At 40.6% G+C, this 27,063-nt stretch overlaps 3 protein-coding genes and 1 long non-coding RNA gene across 6 annotated transcripts; 3 read left to right on the top strand and 1 right to left on the bottom strand.

Moving 5' to 3' along the window:
- The first annotated feature begins 1,398 nt into the window (after nucleotides 1-1,398).
- LOC108022030 (protein unc-119 homolog) lies at nucleotides 1,399-5,261 on the top strand. The gene is made up of 5 exons (XM_017090875.3): nucleotides 1,399-1,954; nucleotides 2,050-2,173; nucleotides 2,970-3,622; nucleotides 3,684-3,856; nucleotides 4,329-5,261. Exons 3-5 carry the CDS (start codon nucleotides 3,120-3,122, stop codon nucleotides 4,445-4,447), a joined length of 795 nt encoding a protein of 264 aa, XP_016946364.1. The 5' UTR covers nucleotides 1,399-1,954; nucleotides 2,050-2,173; nucleotides 2,970-3,119; the 3' UTR covers nucleotides 4,448-5,261.
- Nucleotides 5,262-6,686: 1,425 nt separating this feature from the next.
- On the bottom strand, nucleotides 6,687-8,845 carry LOC108021990 (protein ABHD11). The gene is made up of 5 exons (XM_017090830.3): nucleotides 8,434-8,845; nucleotides 8,198-8,371; nucleotides 7,173-7,402; nucleotides 6,976-7,113; nucleotides 6,687-6,914 (listed from the first exon to the last, which is right to left on the bottom strand). Exons 1-5 carry the CDS (start codon nucleotides 8,701-8,703, stop codon nucleotides 6,776-6,778), a joined length of 951 nt encoding a protein of 316 aa, XP_016946319.1. The 5' UTR covers nucleotides 8,704-8,845; the 3' UTR covers nucleotides 6,687-6,775.
- A 432-nt stretch (nucleotides 8,846-9,277) lies between these two features.
- On the top strand, nucleotides 9,278-14,784 carry LOC108022024 (zinc finger CCCH domain-containing protein 18). Of its 3 annotated transcripts, none has more exons than XM_017090871.3 (7): nucleotides 9,278-9,561; nucleotides 9,678-10,078; nucleotides 10,724-11,550; nucleotides 11,637-13,212; nucleotides 13,279-13,419; nucleotides 13,484-13,621; nucleotides 14,120-14,784. In XM_017090871.3, exons 3-7 carry the CDS (start codon nucleotides 10,768-10,770, stop codon nucleotides 14,428-14,430), a joined length of 2,949 nt encoding a protein of 982 aa, XP_016946360.1. In that variant the 5' UTR covers nucleotides 9,278-9,561; nucleotides 9,678-10,078; nucleotides 10,724-10,767; the 3' UTR covers nucleotides 14,431-14,784. The 3 variants fall into 3 exon arrangements, with proteins under 3 accessions (XP_016946360.1, XP_043949124.1, XP_016946358.1); XM_044093189.2 differs by having other exon boundaries at nucleotides 9,626-10,078; XM_017090869.3 differs by lacking the exon at nucleotides 9,678-10,078.
- Nucleotides 14,785-15,576: 792 nt separating this feature from the next.
- Nucleotides 15,577-16,478, top strand: LOC127011079 (uncharacterized). Its single transcript, XR_007764132.1, has 3 exons — nucleotides 15,577-15,944; nucleotides 16,070-16,274; nucleotides 16,336-16,478. It is a non-coding gene; the product is annotated as an uncharacterized LOC127011079 (long non-coding RNA).
- Nucleotides 16,479-27,063: the final 10,585 nt, after the last annotated feature.

Raw genomic sequence — 27,063 nt, 5'->3', positions numbered from 1 at the left:
CCGGGGGTCGGGGGATAAGTGCATATGTGGCCCCTGAAACTTAACACTTCTTTGGCTCCGGCTGCGAATATTAAAATACCCACTTAGGGCCAACAATAACAGCAGCAAAGGCAGAGAAAATGTGAAAAGGAGGAGCTGGAATTGAACTCAAGTAGTTTCCTCCCACACGGCAAGAAATAATTGGGTAAATTACTGTGGGTAAAGAATCGCACTCGCTTCAGTTGAAAATTTAAAGCAAGAGCTATGCCATAGGTAAATATTAAAAAAAAACTTGTTTTTAATTTTATAAAAAAAAACTATAAGTAAAGAAAATTTTCATTTAAAAAATAATAACAAAAAATGTTTAAAATGGCATATTTATATAGGCTATATTAAAGTAAATACTTACTTACTTAAGTATTAAGTATTCAAAAAAATTAGGTTTGTTAATTTTATAAAAATCTATATAGGAAAACAAAATTTTTCCATTTAAATAATAATAAAAAAAAATTTTTTAATTTCATTTTCGGTTTTTATAATTCAATATAGCATTTAAAAATGTTAATACTAAGATAAATGATAGTTGTATAGACGAATAATCCCTAAAAATGCTCCTGGTGTTTTTCCAGATGTAAGCTGCATTTTTTGCAGTGCACGAACATGATCCGGCATTGGCGCCCGTGCGTCTGAATATGGAAATCGAAATGGGTTCGGTATGGTGTGGTATATGGCATGGTGGTGCGCTGCAAAAGGCAATGGGATACGGATAGGACACTTGAGTTTTGGGCCGGGCTTATCGCTGTCCTAGGGGAGAGGAAGGGAAGCCACTCGAAGGGCGCTCGTCAGCACTTGGGAACAGGAGAAGCAGGCAGGCTGCATGGATATTAACTAATTGTCGGCCGCAGAAATGCTGGGGAAGCGATCGACACGCCATTTAACACATTTGCACGCTCCAAAAGTATTTCCCTTCGAGTTTGCTCTGCACTCAATGGTGTTTTCTAGAGCAACAAAGGTATCATTGGCTTGATTTGGAGTTATACTTTTTATAGAATTACATAAATTATTTACAAAAGCACAAATAGTTTGTGTATATTATATACATCCTTGCCTTTTCAACACATTTTCTATTTAGTCTATCGTTTTGCTTTTCGTTTCTAATTTTTTGAAAGGCGCGCCAAAAGTGTCACCACAGCTGCTGTTAGATATTGTGACCCTTAACATAGCCCAAAACTATACATCTATAAAAACAAATGCATAATAAATACTAATAAGCAGTTGTAAAGGCAGTAATATTATTTTTTCGAAAGTGGCGCCAACTCAGCTCAAGTGTGTACACACTGGCGGGTGGCAGCGCTGTTGCTCAACTGCAAAACGGTCACACCCCAGCTCACCTGGCCACCATCGATAACGTCAGGCTATCGATAGCGCCATCGATTGCAAGTGGCAAGGTGCAAAAAGTGGGCAAAAAGGTGCAATGTTTTAACGTAATTTAAATGCGTTAAGTGGAGTTGCCTAGCGGACGACAACAACAATAGCAGCAGCAGTGTGGAATGCCGGCGCTTAAGTGATTCAACCGATTTTTCCCTCCGGCAGCGCAGCAGCAGAGCAGCAACAACAAAAACAAAAACATAAACTAAGCTCCACAAACACATATACACCAGCGCGCACGGACAGGCACTAACACAAAGGACGAAAAACAAACGGAAAAGGGAAAAACAAACACAAAGAAGGCTGGAAGAGGAAGAAGCAGCAGCGGATAAAGGGAAAATCAGCTTTTCCAGAAATTAGGTCGCGCCTGCAAGCTTGGCCTGTTGTTGTTGTTGCTGGTGATTTTCACACGCACTTCCCTGCCCCCTGTTGTTGTTGTGCTGTGTGCATTTGTTGCTGCCGTCGTCGTCGTCGTCGTCGCCTTGTTGTTGTTGTTGCTGCTGGCAGCTAAATGTTATGGCAACACTTGCAACCTGCATTGGTGTGGGTGAGTGGTGTTTTCTTTCCTTACCGAATTTACGTTACTTTCCCCTTAATTAAGGTTTTCCTTTATAAAATTGTGCTTTTTTCTTGTTTTTCTAGAGTGAGAAGTGGAAAGCGAAAGGATAATACCCATAATAGTTGGCGAACCACAGGGAAGCCTTAGATTTCCACCAGAATATCCTGGCACACTTTATGGCAACCCTACGCTTGTGTGCTTGTGTGGGTGAGTTCTAAATTTGTTACTTAAAAAATTATATATTAAAACGCATTTTTCATTGTTCACTTTTATTATGCAAGTACAAAATAACTACTATGTTATTTTACAACTAATTTTGTTTGATTAAAATCCACTTTTCTTGCTCTAATAATACTTAACCTACATTTTTTGTTTTATTTTTAAATGCTTAATTTATGAAAAAAAAAATATGAAAATTATTTGTTAAAAAAATATTTTTTTATATTGCTAAATATATATTTTTTAACTCTCCGCGTACTTCTTTTTTATAATTAATATACATTATTTATATTTTATATTTATATTTTATATATATATTTCTTTATTTATATTTTATATATATTATTTATATTTTATATATATTATTTATATTTCTTGTTCTTTTTTGTTTCTATTTAATAAAAAAGTAATTACATTTGTTGAAAAACATTTCGAATATTGCTACAAGTTTTTGAAATACTTACTAATTTTCTAGTTGTTAAAACAATATTTTAATTTGTTGGAAAACATTTTACTTATTTTCTGCAAATTTTGATAATACTTATCAATCTGTATAATAATTTTCCTTTACTTTTAAGTTTAATAACAAATATATTTTTGATATATTTATTACTTAAAAAAGAAGCGAACTTCTTAAAGCCATATTAAAATATTGTTGTGTAAATAAATTGATTAATACTCCATTTTTTCGTAGTGTTTCTTTGCTCTAACTACATATACTTCTTATAACCATTAAATGAATGTTTTTATATAGAATACCACTCATAAAACCTCCTTCTTGCAGAGTGACCCTGCGGAGTAGCTTGAAATCGCGAGGACACCACTGCTGCAGCCAGCCAGACAGGCCTTAATCTCCACCAGAAACTGTTCAGCTCCAGAAGCCGATCCCACGACCCATAGACACAAAGAATACCACCAAAAAGCGCCGTGAAAAATGAGTGTGGTGGGCAAGCAACTGAATCCCGTGCAATCCTCCAGTGCCGCTGCCGTGGCCACAGCGTCCTCCTCGGCCGCAGGCTCCTCCTCGGCCGGCGGCGGTGTGGAGGCCAACGGCGGCAGTGGTGGCGCCGCGGGAGCTGCCGCCTCGGGCGGCGCCTCGAATGACTCGAAACGCGCGGCGGAGCCATCCAGCGTGAGTCCCGACGAGGTGCTCCACCTGACCAAGATCACGGACGACTATCTCTGCTCCGCCAATGCAAATGTGTTCGAGATTGACTTCACGCGGTTCAAGATCCGCGACCTGGAGAGCGGCGCCGTGCTCTTCGAGATCGCCAAGCCGCCGAGCGAGCAATACCCGGACGGACTGTCCGTGGAGGAGACCATGCTGGCGGCAGCCGAGGAACTGTCGCTGGAGGACACTGCCGACCCGAATGCCGGACGCTATGTGCGCTATCAGTTCACACCGGCATTTCTCAACCTCAAAACAGTGGGAGCCACGTGCGTTGTAACCTGTCTTAGCCTAAATATCTCTTTATTAATTTGTTTTCCCTCATTTCAGCGTGGAGTTCACTGTGGGCAGCCAGCCTGTCAATAACTTCCGCATGATCGAACGCCACTTCTTCCGCGATCGCCTGCTAAAGACCTTCGACTTTGAGTTCGGCTACTGCATTCCATATTCGAAGAACACGTGCGAGCACATCTACGAGTTTCCTAACCTTCCACCCGACCTAGGTGAGCCATTTTACATAATCTCAGCCAAGTGCGAGTGGCTGCCAAAATTTAAGGGGTTTGTGGGTCAAGGTCGTTTTGGTTGGGTGTCTGCGAGTAGATTGTCCCAGGCATATTAATGAGATTTTATTTGTCAGGCTACTTTGAATGTGTATCTATCTAATATTAGCTCTTTTCTAAATTTTATTAAATATTTATTAAGCAAATTGTAAGTTTATGATTGTAAAAAATGTAGCATAGTTATTTGGGCTCAATATGCAGATTTGTTTACTCTGTCTTTTAAATTGTTATACATTTATGTTTTTTTTTACTACTAATGGATTTTCTGGACATTTGTTTTAAGAATATTCTGGAAACCTTGTTACAAATTTGTATTTATTTGAGCAGTGAAAAAGTATGATTTAAATATTATTGTTGTAATTTTCCATCTAAAAAAGTAAGTCACTAATCTATGGATCTATTTTACCTCTTTCAGTGGCTGAGATGATATCGAGCCCCTTTGAGACGCGCTCGGACAGCTTTTACTTTGTGGAAAACCGACTCGTCATGCACAACAAAGCCGACTACGCCTACGACGGCGGCATTATAGTCTAGAAGCCCAACTAATGTGGATCTGCAACTAGAGCAAAACTAATAACTAAAGAACTAAAAACTACAAATGCTGTGAGACAAAATCAATGACTTGTCAAACACACAACACCCTCGAGACACTCGAAACACCCACTCAAAACTCGAAAACTGAAAGGTGTACACTCCAAACGACAACCTAAGATGGAAAATTGAAAATCAACAATCACACACTCTCACAAAACACATCGAATCGAATCGAGGAATATTATCACAGCCATTTTAGCCTTAGCACAAGAGTTTTACCCACCATTCCTGTTTGATGTATTTAGCAAGGATAATAACTCCTGTACACACGAAACAAACAAACAAACACACACTGAAGCACGCGGACTGTGTTCATTTATCAATGATTTCAACTTTGACTATATAATTTTAAGTGCAATGTGATTTCCCCTGATTTATATCTGTATTTATACACGTTTATTTATTCCTAATAAGTAAGTACACTCACACACTCCCAACAAGAAACATACATATAAATAGATATATATATAAATACGTACGTATACACACACGAAACCAAAGAAAAACGAATTGCGAACTTTCGAAAAATTGAGAATTGCCGTCAATTTTTGTATGCAGCATACGATCACACGGATCTATCAGCTTCTTCATGGCATTTTTTTTCGTGTCTGTGTATGTATATTTTTCAACAAAAGCCAGATGAGAAAAGAAAACGCATAAGAAAATGGAATTCTGAAAATCTAAAGAGTCTAACGATCACACGCCGAACAAGAATGATAAATTAAATTACATTTTAAATGTACATACACCACAACCACTTGAAGTTGCTCCAACTTTTTGGGGAAGGGTCGGTCGAAGCTGACGTCATTGGGAGTGCATTTCGTGACTGAAAGTGCTTAGAAGTGCAGCCACGGTAAGTATAGAGGGTGAATACCTTGAAGAACTTGTCGAAAGTGGGTTAAATGCATATGCATAATATTTAAATGCAGAATGATAGAGAATTGAGCCACAAATTCAGAGAGGTATCAACCTTTGAAATCGGGATCCGATTACCAGAGTTATGGATTTTGGTAGAGCTGTTTTGGGTCCCCATATGAAATCCATTGGAATTACGCAAAAATCGAACATGAAAATGGGCTAAAATTTCGACCCTCTTTAAAAGTAATTATTTGAATGTGAATTAATAGAGAATTCATATACAAACTCATAGAGACATCAACCTTCGAAATCGAGATCCAATTACCCAAGTTATGGATTTTGGAAGAGCAGTTCTGGGGTCCCATACTAAAAACCATTGGAATTACGCAAAAATCGAACATGAAAATGGGCTAAAATTTCGACCATCGCTAAAGGAAAATATTTAAATGTAGAATAATAGGGAATTTAACCACAAATTCATAGAGACATCAACCTTTGAAATCGGGATCCGATTACCAGAGTTATGGATATTGGAAGTGCAGTTTTGGGTCCCCAGTTGGAAAACCATTGGAATTACGCAAAAATCGAACATGAAAATGGGCTAAAATTTCGACCCTCTTTAAAAGTAATTATTTGAATGTGAATTAATAGAGAATTCATATACAAACTCATAGAGACATCAACCTTCGAAATCGAGATCCAATTACCCAAGTTATGGATTTTGGAAGAGCAGTTCTGGGGTCCCATACTAAAAACCATTGGAATTACGCAAAAATCGAACATGAAAATGGGCTAAAATTTCGACCATCGCTAAAGGAAAATATTTAAATGTAGAATAATAGGGAATTTAACCACAAATTCATAGAGACATCAACCTTTGAAATCGGGATCCGATTACCAGAGTTATGGATATTGGAAGTGCAGTTTTGGGTCCCCAGTTGGAAAACCATTGGAATTACGCAAAAATCGAACATGAAAATGGGCTAAAATTTCGACCCTCGTTAAACAGAAATATTTTAATGTAGAATAATAGAGAAATCAAACGCAAGTTCGTAGAGACATCAACCTTCGAGATCGGGACCCAATTACCCGAGTTATGGATGTTGGAAGTGCAATATGCAGTATAGTGGAATATTCTGGATTTTAACCCCAAAGCTACTGAGGTTTCCCACGTCTAAGTCGGGATCCAGTTACCCAAGTAATGGAATCTAGAATAAAGGAAACCTCGACAATGGAATTCATGATTCTAAAACTATTGCTATCCTGCTCTTTTTGGCGAAGGTTCTTGATCGGTAGAGATCTTGAGAAAGAACACCTCGAACCCAATGAAAACAATATTCGAATTTAATTTAGCTAAAGTCTATCTACGATTGACTTCTTTGTACAATTGGCTAACAAATCCTATTTGGTCTAGTCAGTTCTGTTTAGGAACTCCGTGACTAGTGTTAAAAACTCCTGCGGCTGCTCGAAATGCACCAGATGTCCGGCATCCAACCAGTGGATCTCCGAATTGGGGAACATCTCCGCAATCTGCGGCCACTGTTCGCGTCTGAAATCAGGGAAATATTATATTATTACACGCTAAACCCGTAGAAAAGCACCTCATGTACCTCATATAGGGTGAACGCGTTCCGCAGATAAACGTGGTGGGTCCTGTGTAGGGGGGCAGCTCGTTCAGAGTGTTCTGGTAGTTGTCGAAGCGGGTGAGGAAGTCTCGCAGAACCAGGGCATTGCAGGCCCATGAGAATCTAAAAGGCAATTAAATTGTACTATTAGATTACAAAATATGGGTTTTTTCACAACTTACACGCCGGAACGAGAATCCTTTCGCAGATTCAGCATGATAAAGTCCACGGTCTCGTCTTCGGTGGCCTGCAGCAGTTGTTCCCTTGCGATTTTTCGGCCCTCGGACATGGACAAAGACGGTGAGAGGTCCAAGGAGACCATTGCATCGAAGATTTGCGTCATCTCCCCAGTGGAACGAGGCACGCTTACGGGCGATATGTCCACCACTATCAAGCGCTCCACCAACTTGGGCTAGAATATTATTAAATACTTATTAATAAAGGATAAAATGCCTTAAAAAATGAGTAAAGAAAAGAAGCCCAACCACCAGTCAAGGGAAATTGTTGATCTACCAAGAGTTTAAATAACATAAATATGTTTAACTATGTATATTAAAGAATTGGCACTTTTCTTTTAAACATAAAAATAAAGGAAGATTTAAGGATTTAAGTTAAATAAAATTTTAAATAAATTATAGAATATAATTGATAGAATATTTAAAACAAACCTTGGACTATATATGTTTAGATCAAATCCTGCAGTCATCCTAGGTAAATGACAATAAAATATTCCATAAGTACATTATCTTTGTATATTTTACCATTTTCTTTGTATTATATCCTCTTATTTAAAAGGTTCTTAGACCAAACCCTTGCGAAATTCTCTAACTTAAAGTATGCACATGTATACCTCTCTTAAAAGACTGTCTCCCTAAATTTTTAAAGCGTATTCTGAACAATATTAGGTTCTTGTAATTAATTTAAAACTCTTACTAATTAACATATAACATAACATATTATACTATATCATATTTTTAGGCTTTACAAAAGTGTTATACTTTAAAAAACATTTATCTAATCAGTGATACATTCAATAATATAATATAAAAACCAATGACTCCTGTATTTTCTGAATAATAAGTATTTAAATTATAAGCTTCCCGAATCATAAGAATATTTGTGGGAAGATATGATAAGCTGATCCTTAGCAACATGATATAGAGCTTTGTTTTGGAGCAATCTATGTGGAACCTGTTGAAATACTCACATATTTCCGGGCGAAGTACATCATGGACCTGCCGCCCATGCTGTGGCCCATGCAGGCGGCCTTCGTGTGGCCGCGCTGCTCCAGGAACAGGCGCACATCCTCGCTCATGGCCCTGGAAGTGTGCACATTCGAATGGGGACTCTCGCCATGGTTCCGGCAATCCAATGCGTACACCTAAAGGAAGGAGTTCCTCGTTATTATAAAGGGGAGATCCCATTAAGCACTCAATGACCCACCTTCCTGGGCACTTTCCGCACCAGAGCCTTGCTAATCCCCCGCCAGTTCTGCTTGGAGCCGAAGAGCCCATGGTAGGTCACCAGAGGTGGCCTCTCCTCCGGACTCTCCCCGGTGTACAGGTCGAAGCTCAGCTGCACGGGCTCTGGGGCTCCTGAGGAGTACTCCCTCCTCGGCAGGACCTTGGCCGCCAGAGGACTCCAGGGCGCCGGGGAAAGGAGCTTTCCCGCGGAAAAGGAAAGTAAACGTAACGATTTCGTCAGGCGCTCCATCTGCTGGCCAGTGTGTACACACGCCACCGGCGGGAAAAACTAGGTGGACAGTGGTGTGGGTGCCAAGGGGGGCTGAATGGGTGTTCGTCCAGTTGCGTAATGGAAATGCAATTTAAAAAATTTGGTTCATTTCGAACATGGTGCCAATTGTAGAGAGTCAAGTATACTGGCTGGTTGATTTTCAAACTATTATCATGGGCGTAGTCAAGGTAGTAGTAGAGCTCACGGGAATTTAAAATCATAATAGATTATTAAAGTTTATTTAAGCTATACAATTTGATTAGTTAAGAAACTAAAAATTACAAATATAAATATATTGAAATGCATTTAAGAATTTATGAAAAATGTCCAAGAAAATATAAGAAATAACTTGCAATGTTTAGATTAAAAAATTAAATGATTAAGTTTTGACACAAGCAGATTTTACTATATTTTTTTTGGGAAGCATTTGAAACTTTTTAGTTTTAGGGCTTTTAAATCCCTGCTTTGCGACGCCTCTGACCGCCAAGTGGCAACTCTGGCGCCACGCTCTTGGCTTATTTAGGGTGTTTTCCGCCAACAGCATTGCCCGTCACGCCGCGTACGGTCACATTAGCCGAACAGCCGCCATATTTTCTACGGCGGACACAGAATTTTCGAGACAGGCGTTATTTCTTAACTCAAACCAAATCCAGAGCGTTTTCCGGAGCCCCACAACTCGAATTTCCAGGTAATCCAGCCGCCAAGCAGCCGGGCACAGGGGCTTTCCAGTCCACCGACCGAAAGAAGCAGGGGAAAGCGCGGCGCTGACGTCGGCAGAGGCAGTGGCAGAGGCAGCGCAGCGCCGCTCTCGCTCGCACCCGCACGATTGAACCATAGGTAAGCAGCAACAACAAACGAGCATATTGCTAAAACCAGACCAACAAATTGATATATTTTCAAGTATTCTATTTTTCCCCTCCAAAAAAAAAAATGAAAACTGAAAACTGAAAAAGTACAAAGTTAAGTTCGAAATGTAACACAGTTAACAGTAACAGTCGACAGTCCGTAAGTGAAAAAGTGGTCAAAGTTGTTCAGTAAATCCAATTTCGGTCGCGAAAAGTGCGAAAAAGTCCGCAAAAATGCAAGTCTGCAAAAATCCAAATAATTAACTCTCTCCTGTGTGTGCGTCTGTGTGTGTGTGTGCGTGTCCTTAACTGTGTGTGTGAGGCGGAGAGTGCGAGAATGGAGGAAATTTTTCCAATTGCTCACACTCTCTCCCTCGCTCTCTGTCATCTCTCTCGTTCGCGTCAAAAAAATTAAAAAAAATAAAATAAAGTAAAATACAAAAAACAGTAGCACACACACAATATAATCAATAAATTAAAAAAGATAAATGCTAATAAAAGAAATGAAGGTAAGAACCCCACTAAAAGTTAACAGCAACCAAAAAAAACTTATCGATCAAAACTTTTATGCTCCCTCTCATTTCCACAACCAATAAAAATGATACCAACATCGATTGTCTTGCCCCATCGCGTTATCGGAGCAGTCGAAGGACTATCGTCATTTGTGGGGGCCTTGACCTTGACCTTGGTTCTCGTTTCCCTTATCCGTTTTTATCGATTTATAGTTATCGGAAATATTTGATGCTGAATTTATTGATCTATCGATACTTAAAAAATAAATAAAAAAAACTTTGAATTTCCTATAAACATAGACAATGTTTCCTTAATTGAGGAGTGATAACAAGGGAAACCACGTGGTTTCGACAGTAGACAACAAAGTTAAAGGCTATAACTTACTGGTTTATAAATCCTAGACTCATCGTGACCTATTTGCCTTACGGTAAAAGTATTACAAAGTTCGTCCGCTTCAGAAACCGGTGATCCTCGCAAAGAAGCCCCCAACAAATGCTCGACTTGCTCCGCTAGTTCTTCCCCGGTTATATTCCCCCCACCAAGGAGTGGTGGTTTCTTATCGTCTAAGTTTCGACAAGGGCGTTGAGCAAGCACTGCCATGCCAGCCTTACTAACTACCGATCCCTTCGAATCTCCTGCAGAAACGCCAAGGAACGAGTTGCCCGCACCGGCGTAAGGCGAACCCATGGTCCTCGACATGGAATCGGACGATTCTCGTGCCAGTTCCCCGTCCAATTCCTCGGAGTCGCGGTCGAACTCGCCCACCAATGACAAGGAAGAGACTGCTCCGGATCAGGACCAGGCCGAGGAGTCCGGCGGTGGTCCCACTCTAGACCGATCGGAACGAGCTCCCTCCACCAGCAGCTCATCGTCCAACTCCAGTTCCAGTTCGAGCCGCAGTGAGGTGTCCAAGAAGCAGAAGAAGAGCTCGAGCAGCAGCAGCGGCAGTGGCAGTGGCAGCAGCTCCTCCAGTGGCTCCTCCAGCGAGGACGAGGCCGACCAGGAAGCGGATCAGGAGCAGGAGCGATTGCCTGAGCAGCAACAGCAGCAGCAGGCGCTCCAAAATGATCCTGAGCCTCAGGCCGCCCAAGCGGAATCCGAATCCGCTCCTGTAACGCCTGCCGAAGCGGAGCAACCCGGCTCGCCGAGCGCCAAGTCGCAGCCCAGCTCCTTCATCTCATCCGTGCGGAGTCAGAGCAACAGTCCCCAGCTGTACAATCAGGCTGCCGTGGATCTGAACATCAGCCACGAGGATCTGAGCGATGTTAGCGACATCGAGGCGGAGGAGAAGCGATCATCGTCCAAGAATTCGCCGCAGCCGGCGGACGAGGACGAGGATGGCGCCATCTCCAATGACTCACTGCCCGCCGTGGACGAGGAGCATGTGGTGCAACAGGAGCTGCCCAAGCAGAATGGCAAGGCGGCCAGCGGGGATGAGGACAAGGAGAAAAGTTCCAAAGACACCAAAGTAAGCTTTAGTTTTATCCAAATACATGTTTTACATTTCCCTATGTGAAGATGGACAACTTTATTAAGACAATGCATTTATTGCAGCCCGACGAAGCCGCCAATGGCCGAGCGCCAGCCTCTGCTTTGGAGGAGGACTTGGTGAAGACGCACGACGACGACGCCTTGGACTTCGAGGCGGAGGAGGGCGAGTGCGCGGAGCCGGTGAAGCAGCCACCGTCGGAGAACAAAGCCAACGAAACAAACCAGTCGAAGAGCACGCCCAAGGTGCCGCAAGACGATGACGACGATGATGGCGAAGTGGACTGCGATGAGGATGACGCCGAGGGCAAGGACAAACGAAAGGATAGCGCGGGCAATGGCAGCTTGGAGGAGGGTGAGGAGGCCAAGGACAAGGAGGGTTCGGCTTCGTCATCGCCCAGCAAGCGGAAAAAGGAGGAGGAGGAGCTGGAAGAGGGCGAGGTGTCGGACGAGGACGAAAAGCGACCGGAGGAGACAGAACCGAAGCCGGTGTGTCGGTTCTACACTCGTGGACAGTGCACCTGGGGCATGAGCTGTCGCTTCCTGCATCCCGGTGTCACGGACAAGGGCAACTACACGATGTTCGAGAGCCTGGTGCGTTCAGTGCCAATGCAGGGCGGTCCATCCGCAGCCGGAGCCCCCGGAGCGGGTCCATCGAGTGCCGCTGCTCGGGCGGGAGCGAGTGCCTACAGCGCGCACCCCTCGGCGGCGGCCGACTATCATGACTATCGGAATGAGCGTCCACCGCTGCACCACCGGCCGGGGCTCCTTCATGCGCCCAGTATTTACGGTGCCCACGTCCACGACTCGCGCCCTTTGCTTCCCGACGGAGCTCCGGTGGTGGTGGAGAATGCCTGGGAGCGCGGCCTGCGCACCGCCAAGGAGATGATGCGCAAGGCCAACAAGCGCAAGGAGCAGGACATGGACTTTGAGGACAAGAAAATGAACCTGACCCTGTCGCCCGATGAAATGGAGAAGGATTCGTACTACCTCAAGGATCGCGGCGGCAGCAGCGCCCGTTCACCGCCCCCGCCCTCGGCCTCTGCCCGCGAGCCGCCACTCAATCCGCTCAGCATGCCGATCTCCATGCATCCGCATGCCGTTGGCCATGCCAATCCGCGTGCCCTCCTGCCCCTGCAGTACTCCGTGTACGGACCGCCGCCAGATCGCTACGGCCGCTCTCAGTATATGCCACCGCAGTACGAGGATGTGGATGCGTACGGCCGGATGACAAGGTATCGCGAGCTGCCGCCCCACCGGATGCCGCACTACGAGGACGACCGGCGATCGAGGCCAACGCGCGAGGTGATTGTCCAGCGGGTGGAGGCCGCCGGACGGGGTGACGAGTGGAGTGATCCCTGGATGCGATCCAAGTCGATTGGCCGGGGCTCCTACGATCGGGAGGATCGCCGGCGCAGGGACAGGCGCAGCTACAGCAGCAACTCTTCGTACTCCACATCGAACAGCTCGCAGAGCGACTCCAGTTCGGACTCGTCGCGTTCGAGCAGTCCCTCTGACCACAAGCGGCGCTACGGTGGCAGTTCGCACAAGCTGGCCGGCACCTCCGCTTCCTCGCGCCGCCATGGTGGTCGGACGGCCCGCTCACCCAGCCAGATACCGCGCCGGCCCAGACACTCTTCCAGTGAGTACTTTGCTTATCCACCAAATGCCTGGAAAATGGTATTAACCCCTTGATTTCCCTTTGCAGAAGGAAGCCTCTCGCCTTCGTACAAGCGACCCGCTTTGGACAAGCGTGGCGCTGGCCTCAGTCCTGCCACCAAGCGAAAGAAGATGTCGTCGCCGGCACCCAAGCTAAGGCGGCGGCGCAGTTCCAGTACTTCCGACTCAGGTAGGGATATTTGTGTTGTCCCCCTCCAGCTATCTGTTCTAATTTGGTTTCGAATCCTGCACAGACTCATCTGATACCTCGTACTCCGAATCGGAATCGGGCTCCTCGTCGTCGGATAGCTCGTCTGGATCCAGGGATACGCCCCAGAAGCGTGTGAGAGCCACTGACAAGGCGCTCAACGAGCGCAAGCTTATTAAGAAGCGTAAGAATCACAGTTTAAAGTTAGAATTCAGGAAAAATAGGAAAGGAATGCAGTCTAAAGATTTTTATTTATTTATTTTAGTTGTATTAAATGAATTGTGTGGTGTGCTATATTTTGAACTATATAAAGACATCTTGAATACGTCTTTTATAAACACCATATATTTACATGATTTATATAGGCTTTTGTGAGCTTGGCAATCTTAACCAATCTGTGTAAAGAAATATTTGTAATATCGGTGAAAAGCTGTTTTTGTTGATATTTCTTAAGAGGTTATTTTTGCTTATACAGCTGTTAAACAACTGTCATTTCTACTGTAATAATGATTCGTTGACTAATCAAAATTTCCAAACATTTCTTAAGACTATTCTTTAATTCTAAAAACAGCTTCCTTAAATTTTATAATGGTACTTATCTGGATTAACACAGATATTATTTTTATATTAATAAATTTATAAATGCCGTAATTCTAATCCATTTAAATTTCCATCTCCACAGCCGCTGAACAAGCAACCAAGAAGCGTTCGCCTATTTCCATTGAGATTAAGAAAACGTCGAACATGGTCGGAGTTTCGGCACTGGCCTCACCCAACAACTCAGCCGACTCCGACAAGGAGAAGGAGCACGGCAACGGCACCGGCAAGGACAAGGAGAAGGATCACAGCAAGGACAAGGAAAAGGATGTCAAAGAGAAGGACAAGGATGGCGGCAAGGATAAGGATGGCAAGAAATCCCGTCGAGAGGAGCTACTGAAGCAACTACGTGCCGTGGAGGATGCGATTGCCAAGAAGCGCTCCAAGCTAAACTGATCCGGCTAGCTTCCATCACTTCCACTCCGCCCCCTTGGTTCTCCTGCTCGCTCTCGTCTTCCTTGCCTTCCAGCCTCCTAGCCTCCCAGCTCCACCCGCAACCGATCCCCACCCACAGCCGGAAGATCATCGGACGGTCGTCAAACAATACTTAGAAGTTACGCAACATTCGCATCGTATTCGATATTGCCTTGGCGGTCTGCAGCCACTCGATTGCAATACAATTCAATGCATTTAGGTTAAAACATCATTATGTCCTTTTTTTTCCTCCCCTGACTACCGCCAATTATGGAGCATTAAATACTATGTTTATAATAGTTGATAAATAAAAGCCAACACTAATATTGAGAACAATGCTTTTCAACTGAATAGTGCTGATTTAATTACTTCACAAAGTCCAGCAGCTTTGGTTCAACTTTTGGGTACCAATTTTTAATTTAGAGGTGACTTAAATATAAATAACTAAGTAGACTGACCCACATTATTGAGTAATTTTATAATTATTAAGCTACATTTTTAAAGAATTTAAAAAGTTAGTTGCTTTGTTCAGTTTTGGCTTACTTTTCTGAAAGAGTTAACATAAAATTGGGTGAGGAAAATTAACAATTCATAATGAATTCATAAGTAATGAATTGTTTTTCAATTGACCTTACTATTATTTATTATCATTATATTATTTAAAAGTATTGCAGTAGCATTAGCTTTATCAAAGTAGTAAATTGATTTTTCATTGATATTACATTTTATAAAGGAAACCATTTACAGAATGGTAAATTATTTTTTAATAATGGAAGCAGATTTTATTAGTATTACTTTTTTTATTTTTTTGAATATTCCTATCCTATAGATGTTATTTTCATTAGCATAACTTTTTTTCGAATATTCTTATAGAATTTTATATTATATTATTATTTTATTAGCAATCTTTTTTATTTTTACGAATATTTTTATAGGATATAGCGGTACCATCCGTCTTGTTCCGACTTATATACTACATTCAATACTCGAAAAAACAAGATGTTTGGGAAAGTTCTATCTCCAAAACTTTAATGTAGAAACGGAGGAACAAACGAATATGGCTAGATTGGATCAAATAGTGATGGTGATCAGGTATATATGTATATCTTAATAGGGTCGGAAAAGTCTACAGACTGAGATCGTAATATCCGCTGGGTAAAAATTCAAAAACCTTCAAAAAACTTAAATTTGATATCTCAAAAAATGTTTAAAATTTGTTAAGATTAAAAATTCTTAGGGACTTAAATAAATTTTTGCTGGCGAACCCTTGGAGAACGTGGACCTCCCTTTTCGCAGCAAACCTGCCCAGCTGCGGAGCATTTTTCCCATAGATTGGACAATTTTCCCCGGCCAGTGTGTGCGTGTGTGTAATGCGTGGCAATTCCGCGCAGTGTGTGTGTCTGTGCGTGTGTGGGTGGGGAGGGAAAACCTATTTAGATGACGAATCACAGAAATTTGGCCTCATCAATGTCTGCGGTTCGGGGATCGGAGTGCGTGTGAGTGTATTACATTTCAGGGTTTCATTTTTTATACATGCACATATATATTATGGTTTATTTTTTTCCTTTTCGCTTTGCAATCCCTCGTCCCCGTCATCGTGTCGCATTTTTGGCAATCACAGGCGGCAGCGGAGGCTGTCACAAGACATTGTCATCATCCAGCGACCAAGTCAAGAGCCACGCCGCCCAGGGAAAACACCCACCCACCGCCGGGGGAGGGAGCCATCCACCCACCTGGTCACGTCTCCAAGTGCGTGAAACGACCATGCATGTGTCCGTAATCGACTGAGTTCGCAGCTCGGATCATACACAGGGCGAAAAGTAAAGGTAAGTTTATAGGATATGAATAATAAATAAAATATTCAAATAAACACTGGAAAATCTGCAGAAAAGTATACTACAACATTATTTATATAAAGGAGTTCCAAGGACCTTTCATTCTTATAGCCTGCTTTTAGGCATATTTACTGGCGGAACAATTAAACTTTCTTTTTGGTTTGTGTAAATTTAAGTAGATATTAAAATTTTATAATTAAATATTATAATATTTTATTTAATAAATTTAAAAATATTTTATATTCACAAACAATAAAAAAAGTTGTACATTTAAAAATTTTCAAAATGGTCTTAGTATATTTGGAATTTTACTTATTAACTTTTATTTCATTAATTGTCAATGTGTACATTTTTTTACAGCTGTAAATAATTAAAATAAATATATTTATAACCGATATTTTATTTTATTTACTTTTATTTTCATTGATTGCTAATATATAAATTATTTTCCACCTGTATTAAATAATATAAATATATTTCTAAAAATTATTTTTGAAATATTCCCTAGGGAATTTTCCTGAGTGTATTCCCTGCCATTTTTTGAGCCTAGCGCACTGCTTAGGAAATAGTGTAATAAAGGCCAGCTGAAGCCGCCGTCGAAACCGCAGATTCAGATTCAGATCCAGATTTACATTCGGCCGAAAATGAAATTGAGACCGCGACCGCGTGGCTGAACTCCGCCTCCTGCGCCGGGATTAGCGAATTCCTCTGCCATTTTTTTATTTTTTGGACACCTCCGCACCACCCACAACCCGGCGGAAAAAACACACATGTGTGTGCGCGCGAAAAAAAAACAATCACGAACAGATTTATCGCATTCATATTCAGGCTGATGCGAAATGTGACCAAGAGGGTGAAAAACGGGAAGGGAGGCCGCAAAAAAATGAGTCCAACTCCCCCTCCCACGGCCACACCGAGCCCCTCCCCGCCCCTGAAGACCGCAAAATGGGATTACATTACTCAAAAAAATTTATTTTGACAGAACTAATATTTTGTCGCAGAGATCAGCCCCGGTCCTCATGTGCTGGCCTGCCCATGGAAATCTGGACTCTGATTGCCTGCTTAGAGGAGTGGGAGCTGGGGGGCTTGAGAAGGGGGCTGCAGCGGGTTAAGGAGGGGAGGAGCAGGGTGGTGTGTGCTGGGGATGCGGTTGTGTGTGGGGTTTATCTTTCGGGGGCTGTTTATACGATCTGTTGGCCGAAAGATACGATTTTTAGAGGTTTTGCCATCTATTTTTTTTAATTTTAAATATTCCTTAACAAATTGCATTTGAATTAAGTAATAAGTATTGCTTAAACATAGTTTAAAATGTGGTGCAGGTGTTTTATACGATCTGTCTGCCGAAACTTGGTTCGAAGATAAGATTTTCTATGTGTTTCAATATCTTTTAAAGTTATATTTAAAAGTATTCCCAAGAAAAATTGTATTTTAAATAAGCTAAAACATATTGGTTAAATATATATTAAAAAATATAATGTATTTTTGAGAATTCAAAGATACGATTTTTTAAGTTTTTAGTGATCTATTTTGTATATTTTATATTCTATAATAAATATTATTTAAAATAAGTAAATTTAAGTTGATTAAAAATATTTTATTATTTTCAGAGCGATTCCTATTCAGATATGTTTGTTATAAACTCGTTAAACTATTATCATTAAAAAATACTTGTTAAAAAAGAATTTAAAATTAACAAGTAAAAATAATATTAAGAACGAGGTCGTGATACAAAAGAAAAAGTATTAAATAAATGGTGAAAATTGTATTTAATATTTTGATTTATTTTATTTAGTAAATATTTGATACAAATTCAAGATCTATTCAAACGCCATTTAAAGTCACGGATACATTTTAAAATTTAAGGCTGTGGACTGCCAGTTTATTAGATTTTTCTATTGGAATTTCGCCCTGGCCAGTGCCAATTTCCGCGCGTTGACTTGATAAACGTCAACAAAGTTGGGCGTAAAATGGTTTGGGGGCGTGGCTGGGGACTAGGTTGTGTGCTTGGATACACCCAGCAGTATATAGATGTGTGTATACAGTGTACATGTGGGGATTTGCACACACGTATTTGGCCATGTCCTTTGGCGTTGTCCCCTGTCCGTTTGTTGCCATAGCCGTTTTCTTTTTCCCCGCCCACTTGCCCGTTTCTGCCCAGCTCGGCCCACTCTTGCCCACTTCTGCCCAGCTCGGCCCACTCTTGCCCACATCTGCCCATTTCCAGTGCGACTGCGTGTGGTGTGCTTTATTTTTACCCAGGCAAAAGTTTTCTTTGATGCAATATGTACAAACGACCCGACCAGCTAACGGCCACCAGAAAGGACCCAATGCGAATGGCTGATGTCCTGTGAGCAGGCTCCTGCCCCTGCCCCTGCCCCTGGCCCTGGCCCGGCTCCTCCTCCCCCACGGCCTCCTCCCTCCATTTGCAACTCGACCCTCACGTACGAACTTTGGCCATAACAACAACTGTGGCCATTACGAAGCCAAGGCATGTGATGCGAAATCACACACACATGTGCACTGCGAGAAAAGGTGTGCTACCTTGGTGAAATGGTAAGAAAATAATTTACATAAGCTATAAAATTAAATATTATTACTGGGGAGAGGTTTTGACATTTTTTATATCGTTATAATAAATTAAGTAGGTATTATTATTAATAATATAACTATTATTATTTGAAGTTTAAATATTTAATTTATTATCTGATACATTTTGAATATTTGGAATATTAATTGTACTACAAACTTAAATTTAGGTGCACATTTTAGCTACTTTATATATGTACTCTATTATAACTCTTATATTTTTTTTTTTGTATTTTAAATATTTTTTTATGTTATTTTTTCAAAATTCTATATTTTTCAAAAGCTTAAAAGCAGAATATTTCCTGACATCTATAAGGCATATTCCAGTAAAAGTAAGATTCGATAAAATTCCAGCGTAGACAAATTCTTCAGCTTTTGGCGTAAACCAATTTTTTATTCACTTTTGAAAGTTGTAGGGTAAGGTGACGAACTCTTTCTAACTCACAGTCCCCCACATTAATAGCGTTGACAGCTGGTACTTTAGGTTCCTATGCAAGCCTTAGTCGTTGTTTATTTCCAACATCATAAAAGAAATTTACAAAAAATAAATTCAAATAAATTCGAAGATCCCCCAAAACTAATGGCCATTTTTTCTCAGTGCAGCGGGTGCCCTGGTCCTTTTGGACATTCCGTGCAGAGGCGCGTTGGCAACCGCCTGCTACCTTGCCAGGACCTTCCACCACCGACAACCGAGCACTGAACAACCGAGCAACTGAACAACGCCAGCATCCAGGGCAGCCATCAAAAAGGGCTTTCAATGGTAGACGAGGTCCTGCCACTGCCACCACCCACTTGCCGCCGCCCCCGCCTCCTTGGCCTCGTCGAACTCGCCATCCTGCAGAGTCTACATGGAAAGTCCTGTTGTCCGTTTGCCCGTTTGCCCGTTGCCATGTTGGACGGCAATGGCGATATTTGCTTTCCTTTCCGCCATGAAACGGAATGAATTGCGAGTGGGCGCGAAAAGGGGGTGGTCGGCGGGTGGCCAGGGGTGGAAAGCGCCGGACTGGCCTGCAAAATGTGGGTGGGCCGCGCACACGGGGTGGATTTTTCGCCATTATTGTAGCAATTTTGATCAATGGCCCTATATGGCGGGGGACGCTGTCCACCAGCTCAAAAAGCACGAAGGACCAAGAACCTGGACTTGTCGTTTATAACCCATATGCTTAAAAACCTTTTTCAAAACCAGCAAAAAGAGAAAACAAACTAAGAAGTATAGTTGATTACAATACAATATTTTTATTAAATAATTAATTATTCGTGTCTTCCAAATTTTTTAAATATTACTTATAATTAAATAATTAATGAACATTATGTTTAAATTATAGTTGTATATAGTAAATATTTTTTAAAATTCTTCTCTTCAATCTATAAATTTTCCGATACCTAAAATATGTAAAACGAAGATTCTATATTATATTATGTATATTAAAAATACTTGGAACTATAAAAAACAATTTCTTTAATATCTTAGGATATATATTTTTAATAGTTGTTTTTAATTATAATTATTTGAATGTTGGAATTTTAATATTGGTATAACAAATTATAAAGTATCTAATATATTTTTAAAAAATCCATGGCACTTTCTCGTCGCCTTTTCATGGATTTCCCCTAGCAGCGGATAACTTCTTCGAACGGTCCTCGCTTCTTATTATTTATTTTTGCCGCGTCTGCAGAAACTCGACGGGGAAATCAGGGGGTGTTGGGCGGTTATTACTTGAGCCTTGGCCCCATGACCACGTATGTGTGTGTGGACCCCCCCCTGGAAAAGGGAAAACCGAAGGACGGCACATATGTGCGACCACAGGCCATGACAACATTTCGGGCTAATCGAAGTTAACCCCTGGCTGCCAGCCCCTTAACCCCACGCACGCCCGTTGGCTTTGGCAATTTTTTATGCATGGCTCCCAGTTTGCCATTCAATTCGTTTCGATTCCTTTTCGATTCTGCCACTGCGACTGCCCATTAAATTTACGACACAAAACGCAACCGGGCAAACAAACAAACAACAGCACACACTCACGCATGCCATGCACTGCGAAAAATTTTATGATTTATAAAAAAAGTTCGGACCAAAGTCAAGCTAAACTTTGTTATGATAAATAAAATAAATAATGACATCGAATCAAAAGTATTAGCAATAAATGTTCAAAAATATATATACCTTATAAAGAAACTTTTATATAACTTTAAAAAATTAAAGAAAAAATTATCAAACAAAAGTATGAACACTGAACAAATAATTCGAATTATAGAAATAATATTGTAGTATCAAAACATTTCGATAAATATTTTTTGTGGCTCAAAAGTAAAAAGTTTTTTCCAGCAAAACTTTTGAGGTATTTTATTTTGGATTTTAAATATATATTATTTTTTTCACTGCACAGACAGACAAACAAATCGAGGCATAGACAAACAAACAAACCGAAGGGCAAACATTTTTATAAAGTCGCCGACGACGCCAATGAGCAGCCAGGAAAAATAAGAAAGGAGGCAAAATAAAGGAGTTGCTTATGATTGGGGCTGGGGGCGGCCATCGGGGGTTAAGGGTTTGGGTTCTCAGAACGAAGGGGGTTCCCCCAGAACGAAGGCAACTGTGACTGGCCCACATGTTTGTGGACATTTATGCAAACTTTTCGCATTTCTTTTGCGCATTTGGTTTCGGCTGGCGAGGGCCAGTGGGGGGTTAAGGATGTGGGTCCAGCCAGGGAATGTGTGTGCCGGGGGGTTAAGGTCTGTGTGTTTGCCTATTTGGTGGCTTTTACTCAAGTTTGATTTAGATTCGATTTGGGTTTAATGTGTATTCAGTGGGCCTGAGGAGAAAGGTAATAATGCAAAGATCGAACAAGTAAAATGGATTTAAATATTTTAAAGAATTTTATATACGAAGTTATAGTAAAATCTGTGATATCATTGGTTTTTTTAGATCATAATTTCTAAACATATTATATTATATTATCTACCCTCAGCACCTTGATATCTTTTTACCAATCTAACCAGCATATTTACCCGTGTCCTTTTTCCCCCACACCCCATCGATAAGAACAGATGTCGCTGGCCAGCATAATATATAAAGTTACCTACAAAAAAGATAACAAAACAAATAATAAATAAAAATTGCCCAACAAGGTGCAAATTAAATGAATTCAAATTTCGACTGCGGTCGCCACTATTTTTTCGAAGGGGAGTTGGGCGATCAGGGGGAAATGCACCCATATGGGACAGATGTCTTTAAAAGCGACTTTTTATATATTACTACACACACACTCCAGCGAGTCCTGTTCGTATCTGTCCATTTGGCTGGAGGTGATGTTTAAGGACGCGGGGTATATGGCCTGCCAGGTGGGATTCTATTTGTTATTATAATTATTGTATATTTCAAAATAAAGTGTGTTAGTATGTAGTCTTCAACGATTGAAATACCTGGAAATAATGTAATTGTGATATTTAAAAATTTTGGAATCAATTGATGTCTTGGTATGTCGCTTAATACTTTAATGTTTTTAATAAATATTATGTATTATTATTTATTATAAATATATTAATAATTTGTTTTATTCTAACACAAATTTACGTAAGTGATTTAATTATGCAGTAAATACACTGTAGTAATGGTCATAAAATGAAAGGAAAAATGGGATTGCAAAGACAATGTTTAAAACCTAAAATATTATTTGAAAAATTTACTTAGTACATTATACCTTATCTTAAAGTCAATGCTTACCCTTAACTGTACTACTTCTTTATTGTCCTTTAAATAATAAACATGTAAATAAATTCTATAAAAATAGTTTACTTATACACCCCGAACTATACTTATCTGTATTTATTAAAAGAAATAAATACATAATATTTATTTTTAAAAATTTTAAATGTAAAATAAGTCCGAAGCTAGGGTAAAGAGAAACTATAATTTAAAGTCAATGTAGTTACTTCATTTCCTTTTATTGCGAAAATGGAACATTCCTTTTCTTTGACAAAATTACAAACTAAAAATCTAAAATAAATCCGAGGCTAATGTAAAATGATCTATCTTTTTTTTATAATTAATTAAATATAATTTTTAATTAAAAATGCAAAATAAATAGCCTCGGCTAGGGTATTTCCCCGCCGCGGTGCTTCGAAGGCAGCTCGTCGCCTTTCTTGTTTTTGAATAAAATGAAAAATTTGTAAACGCTCGCGATCTCATATGACGAAACGGGACATGCAAACTACAAAGGACGAGCAGCAACAACAACGCGGCAACATGAGGGCCATTTCCACACCGGGTGTGTGTGTTGGTGTGTGTGTGCGAGTGTGTGCTGGTGTGTGTGCCGCCAGATTGCCGCAAGGTAAAAAAGTGCACACAAAATCAACGCGACGCGAGTATCTCGCATGTCCTGTATGTCCTGTCGTCCCGCGTCCTGTGTGCGTATTTCTACCTATTTGGGTTTCGCTTCCTTCTTTTATTTTTTTTGCATATCACAGGGGGTTGGAATCATCATTTGAATAATTCGACATTTGCGGCATCCTTTTCCGAGTCCTTCCACCTTTGATTTCCACCTTTCCACGCGCCACAGCCGCGCATCGAATGACGAAAATTTCGTAATAAATAAATAATCCCTTTCCCCTGCCCCGCCAGCCCGCTGTGGAGAGGAAAAACTATGCCACGGCAGCGGGGAAAATTCGCTCGCAATTTGAAATTATGGATGAAAAGAAATGAGGCCATGCAAATGTGCGCTCGTATGTAGATACAATGTGGGTATTAGGGGTTGTGTGTTCTCTGGGAAGGGGTTAGGGGAGCGGCAAAGGGAGGGTAGGTGCTGGTGCCAATATCCGGAATACGGAATACGGAATCCGGACCTCATAAGCCGCATCCCGGCCTGCCCAACGCACAACACCTGGCCAACATCATCGGCAATCGATATCCGCGGACAGTTGCCAGCCCGAATTCGGAATTCAATCGGATGGGCTGAGGATGCGGGATCTGAAACTATATCCCTGGGCTGGGGGCAAGGAATTCCATTGATCTGAATGGATGAGACAGCCAGAAGGCGTCCTAACTTTACATATCTTCTGGATAGAAAAATATAGTCAAAAAACTATGTTATGGTTTTTAAATAATTTATATGCTATATTACTCAGAAAATATAATACTGCTTATAGGAATATTAGGCCGGAAAATATATCTTTACAAAATTTGCTACATTTCCTACATTTTTCTTTCTAAATAAAAATATGCAAATATGCCCTTTTTAATCTTCTAAAATTTAATGAATAGAAACTTGATTTAATAGGGTTTTCTATTTAAATAAAATAAAATAATAAATATCTTGACCAAAATTCGCAATATCTAATATATGACTTTAATAGAGACTTTATTTACTATAGTTTTCTTTAAAAACAAAAAGATTAAAATGTTGTAGCTATCATTCAACAAAATTGAAATCAGTTGAACAAATTCACTCATTGATATCTGAACCTTTCTTAACTTTAAATAATACTCAAATTTTAAGTACTTTTATGATGTAGAAAATACTTAGGGTAATTAAATATTTGAAAAAGGCCAAAAAATATTATATTTGTAAATATTAAATCCAAGTACTTTTATGATGTAGTAAATAATTTAAGAATTTTACAAAGCTAAAAAAAATATTTTTTTTGAATTTTTAAAAATGATAAAGTTATAAGGTTCCATTATAATCCTCTACTAAAATCTGATACAAATTTCGAACTGCTTTAAATATTATTAAAAATTGCAAGCCCCCAACTATTTCTGCCAGTGCATCGCGGTGGGCATTAGCATCGTTCAATTTGTGTATTCGAAAACAGTTTTTCAAAAATGTGCTGCCATTCTGTACGCTGCCGTCGCTTTGCAACCCCAAAGCGAAAAAATCAGCGAAATTTGCCTGTTGTGCCATTTTTTAATTTTTCGCCTTTTGTCATTGTCCCCGTCATCCCCGTCCCCTGTAACCCTCTAAAACCCTTAACCCTTCCATGCCCACCCATCGGCCTGGCAGACGCACCGAGAGACCCTCGAACCCAGACCAATTGCAACTGCAGTTTCGCCAATGTGCCGGAAAATGCACAAAATCGCATAAAAAAAAAAATTGGCAAAAGGAAAGGGAAAAGGGAAAGGGTTACTGTTTGGGAAACCCAAATCCCAAATCCCAAGCCCATCACTGGGCGTACAGTTGTGCGACCTTATCCGATCCGATTTTGCGATTTCGCTCAACTCATTAACCACTTGACTAATTGCCGATGTGCTCGGCGCTGGCGAAGGGATAACTCGAATGGTATTGCCCCGATTTCCCCTATTTTCCCAGATTTTTCGCCAGTATTTTTTCACCCAAAACGCTGGAGGGACTCGATCACAATGGGCTTGGCGCCTTATCGCATTACACGGACTCCTGTTTTGGCTTTGTGGCCCTAATCGCTGCCTTCACACCTTTGCACACAATGCGGCAGCATCCGCCCGGCCTCAGGTTCACACGCACTTTGAACCCGGAGAGCAGCGAAAACAGGATTCGCATTCAGGCGATGTGGTCCAGGCCCAGCATCCCCTAGCCTCTACCTTTCTTTTTGTTTTTTTTTTTTTTGGGGTAAAAAACAAAGTTTTTGACATTAAACTGCAAACATGATGTTATATAATACGCATAATTGGCCGGCTCAGGGGACGAGAGACAGCATCATTCATTGGCTCGTTGGCCGGGCCGGGAAGTCAAGGACCCTTGAAATGATCTGACAAAAATCCCTTTTGCCCCGGCCCGCTGCTCGCCGCTTTCATTTATTATTTTTCCACCAATTTTTTGTCCTTTTTTTTGGGTGTTTTGTTGCTCATAAATTGCCGCTAAATGGCGCAGGGGGTAGCCTGTCATTGGTTTGTTTAGGGTTTGATGTGTCAATATTTGACAGATCAAATTGATATTTATACGTTTATGGTATAATGTAGGGACTCCCCCTCGCCGGGAGTGCGTGTGTTTTGGCAGCGGCCACTCAAAGGCGGCTAATTGCCTGATTAATGAATTGGCCGGAGGGCGAGAGGTCACTCGGCGGACCAGGGGTCAGTTGACGCCAAGGGGACCCCTGGTGGGTTAATCGCTTGGCGGGGGAGGGTTTACGATCTATCGATTGGCTATATTTTATTAATAATCTGCTAATTAAGGGAAGGGGGAGCAGGCCAGATTGTACTTTATTATTCTGCAAATTAATGAATGCCTATGCATTTATTTATATTTAATTTAAATTGGATCATTACTGTGGTGAAAATAAGGCCATTATATGTTTTTTCTTTATTTGATATATATTATATACTTCTTTTATTTTATTTCTCAGATATTTTCCTAAACCATTACTCACGAATAACAAAATAAAAATATTTAAAATAATTCATATTGAATTTAAAAAATATGGTTCATAATATTATAAAGTTTAATAAAAAGAAATATATATTAAGCAAAATTATTTTAATTTTAGGATTTAATTTATAAAAAGATGTAAGTAAAAAAGGATTTCATACTTTAATCATATAAATGGAGAATGAGTTTCATATTAAAATCATAGTTTAAAATCCTTAAAGTGACTATAAATGTTGAATAAAAAATATATATATTTTTGTAATTAATTAAAGCCACAATGGAAGAAACTGACATCGAAAATATTTCATTTTAATATAATAATAATAATTATTATTAATTATTTCAATGTATTTGTCTCAAGCATTAAGATCAGTCAACACATACGACCTTGGTACTTTGAAGTAAGTGTTTTGGGTTATGAATGATGATAAATGTTAACCCTTTTTGATTGCTTCCTTTTATAGAAAGAATAGTAATTATTTATAAAATTTTTAAATGATTTTCAGTAGCTCACATTTTTAGCTATAACCTTTTTTTCAAGATGTTTTAAGCTTAGTCAATATTTTGCTACCTTTCTTGAGTATATCCTGGAAATCCCTCTGGTAATCCTCACCCCAAGCTACCCACTTACCACCCCGGGACGAGCTCCTTGAGGCAACCCCGCAGCAAACCGATTGTGGATCAATCATCTCGTTAGGGAATGTGCCGTTGCGTCATTGTTGTCTGCTCGAGGACTATTTTATTGTCCTGCGAGGATCCCGGCCCCTGGAACCTGTGAAATTAAGGATCACAGCTGGCCAAGGACCTCTGAGGAGCAGCGGCACCCCGGGTCCTGCGCCGCCGACCCCTTGCCGAGG

Source organism: Drosophila biarmipes, chromosome X (assembly GCF_025231255.1).
Source record: "Drosophila biarmipes strain raj3 chromosome X, RU_DBia_V1.1, whole genome shotgun sequence".
NCBI lineage: Eukaryota > Metazoa > Arthropoda > Insecta > Diptera > Drosophilidae > Drosophila > Drosophila biarmipes.
Note: the sequence above shows the minus strand (reverse complement) of the source record. Positions and strands in the feature narration are given on the sequence as shown.

What these genes read in the sequence shown, in the direction of transcription:
- LOC108022030 (XM_017090875.3), top strand. Translation starts at nt 3,120, where the DNA reads ATGAGTGTGGTGGGCAAGCAACTGAATCCCGTGCAATCCTCCAGTGCC. An exon ending in CTCAAAACAGTGGGAGCCAC is followed by an intron (nt 3,623 to 3,683) that starts GTGCGTTGTAAC and finishes CCCTCATTTCAG; the next exon opens with CGTGGAGTTCACTGTGGGCA. An exon ending in TAACCTTCCACCCGACCTAG is followed by an intron (nt 3,857 to 4,328) that starts GTGAGCCATTTT and finishes TACCTCTTTCAG; the next exon opens with TGGCTGAGATGATATCGAGC.
- LOC108022024 (XM_017090869.3), top strand. Translation starts at nt 10,768, where the DNA reads ATGGTCCTCGACATGGAATCGGACGATTCTCGTGCCAGTTCCCCGTCC. An exon ending in CCGGCCCAGACACTCTTCCA is followed by an intron (nt 13,213 to 13,278) that starts GTGAGTACTTTG and finishes TTCCCTTTGCAG; the next exon opens with AAGGAAGCCTCTCGCCTTCG. An exon ending in TTCCAGTACTTCCGACTCAG is followed by an intron (nt 13,420 to 13,483) that starts GTAGGGATATTT and finishes AATCCTGCACAG; the next exon opens with ACTCATCTGATACCTCGTAC.
- LOC108021990 (XM_017090830.3), bottom strand. Translation starts at nt 8,703, where the DNA reads ATGGAGCGCCTGACGAAATCGTTACGTTTACTTTCCTTTTCCGCGGGA. An exon ending in TGTACTTCGCCCGGAAATAT is followed by an intron (nt 7,403 to 8,197) that starts GTGAGTATTTCA and finishes ATAATATTCTAG; the next exon opens with CCCAAGTTGGTGGAGCGCTT. An exon ending in ACGCGTTCACCCTATATGAG is followed by an intron (nt 6,915 to 6,975) that starts GTACATGAGGTG and finishes CCCTGATTTCAG; the next exon opens with ACGCGAACAGTGGCCGCAGA.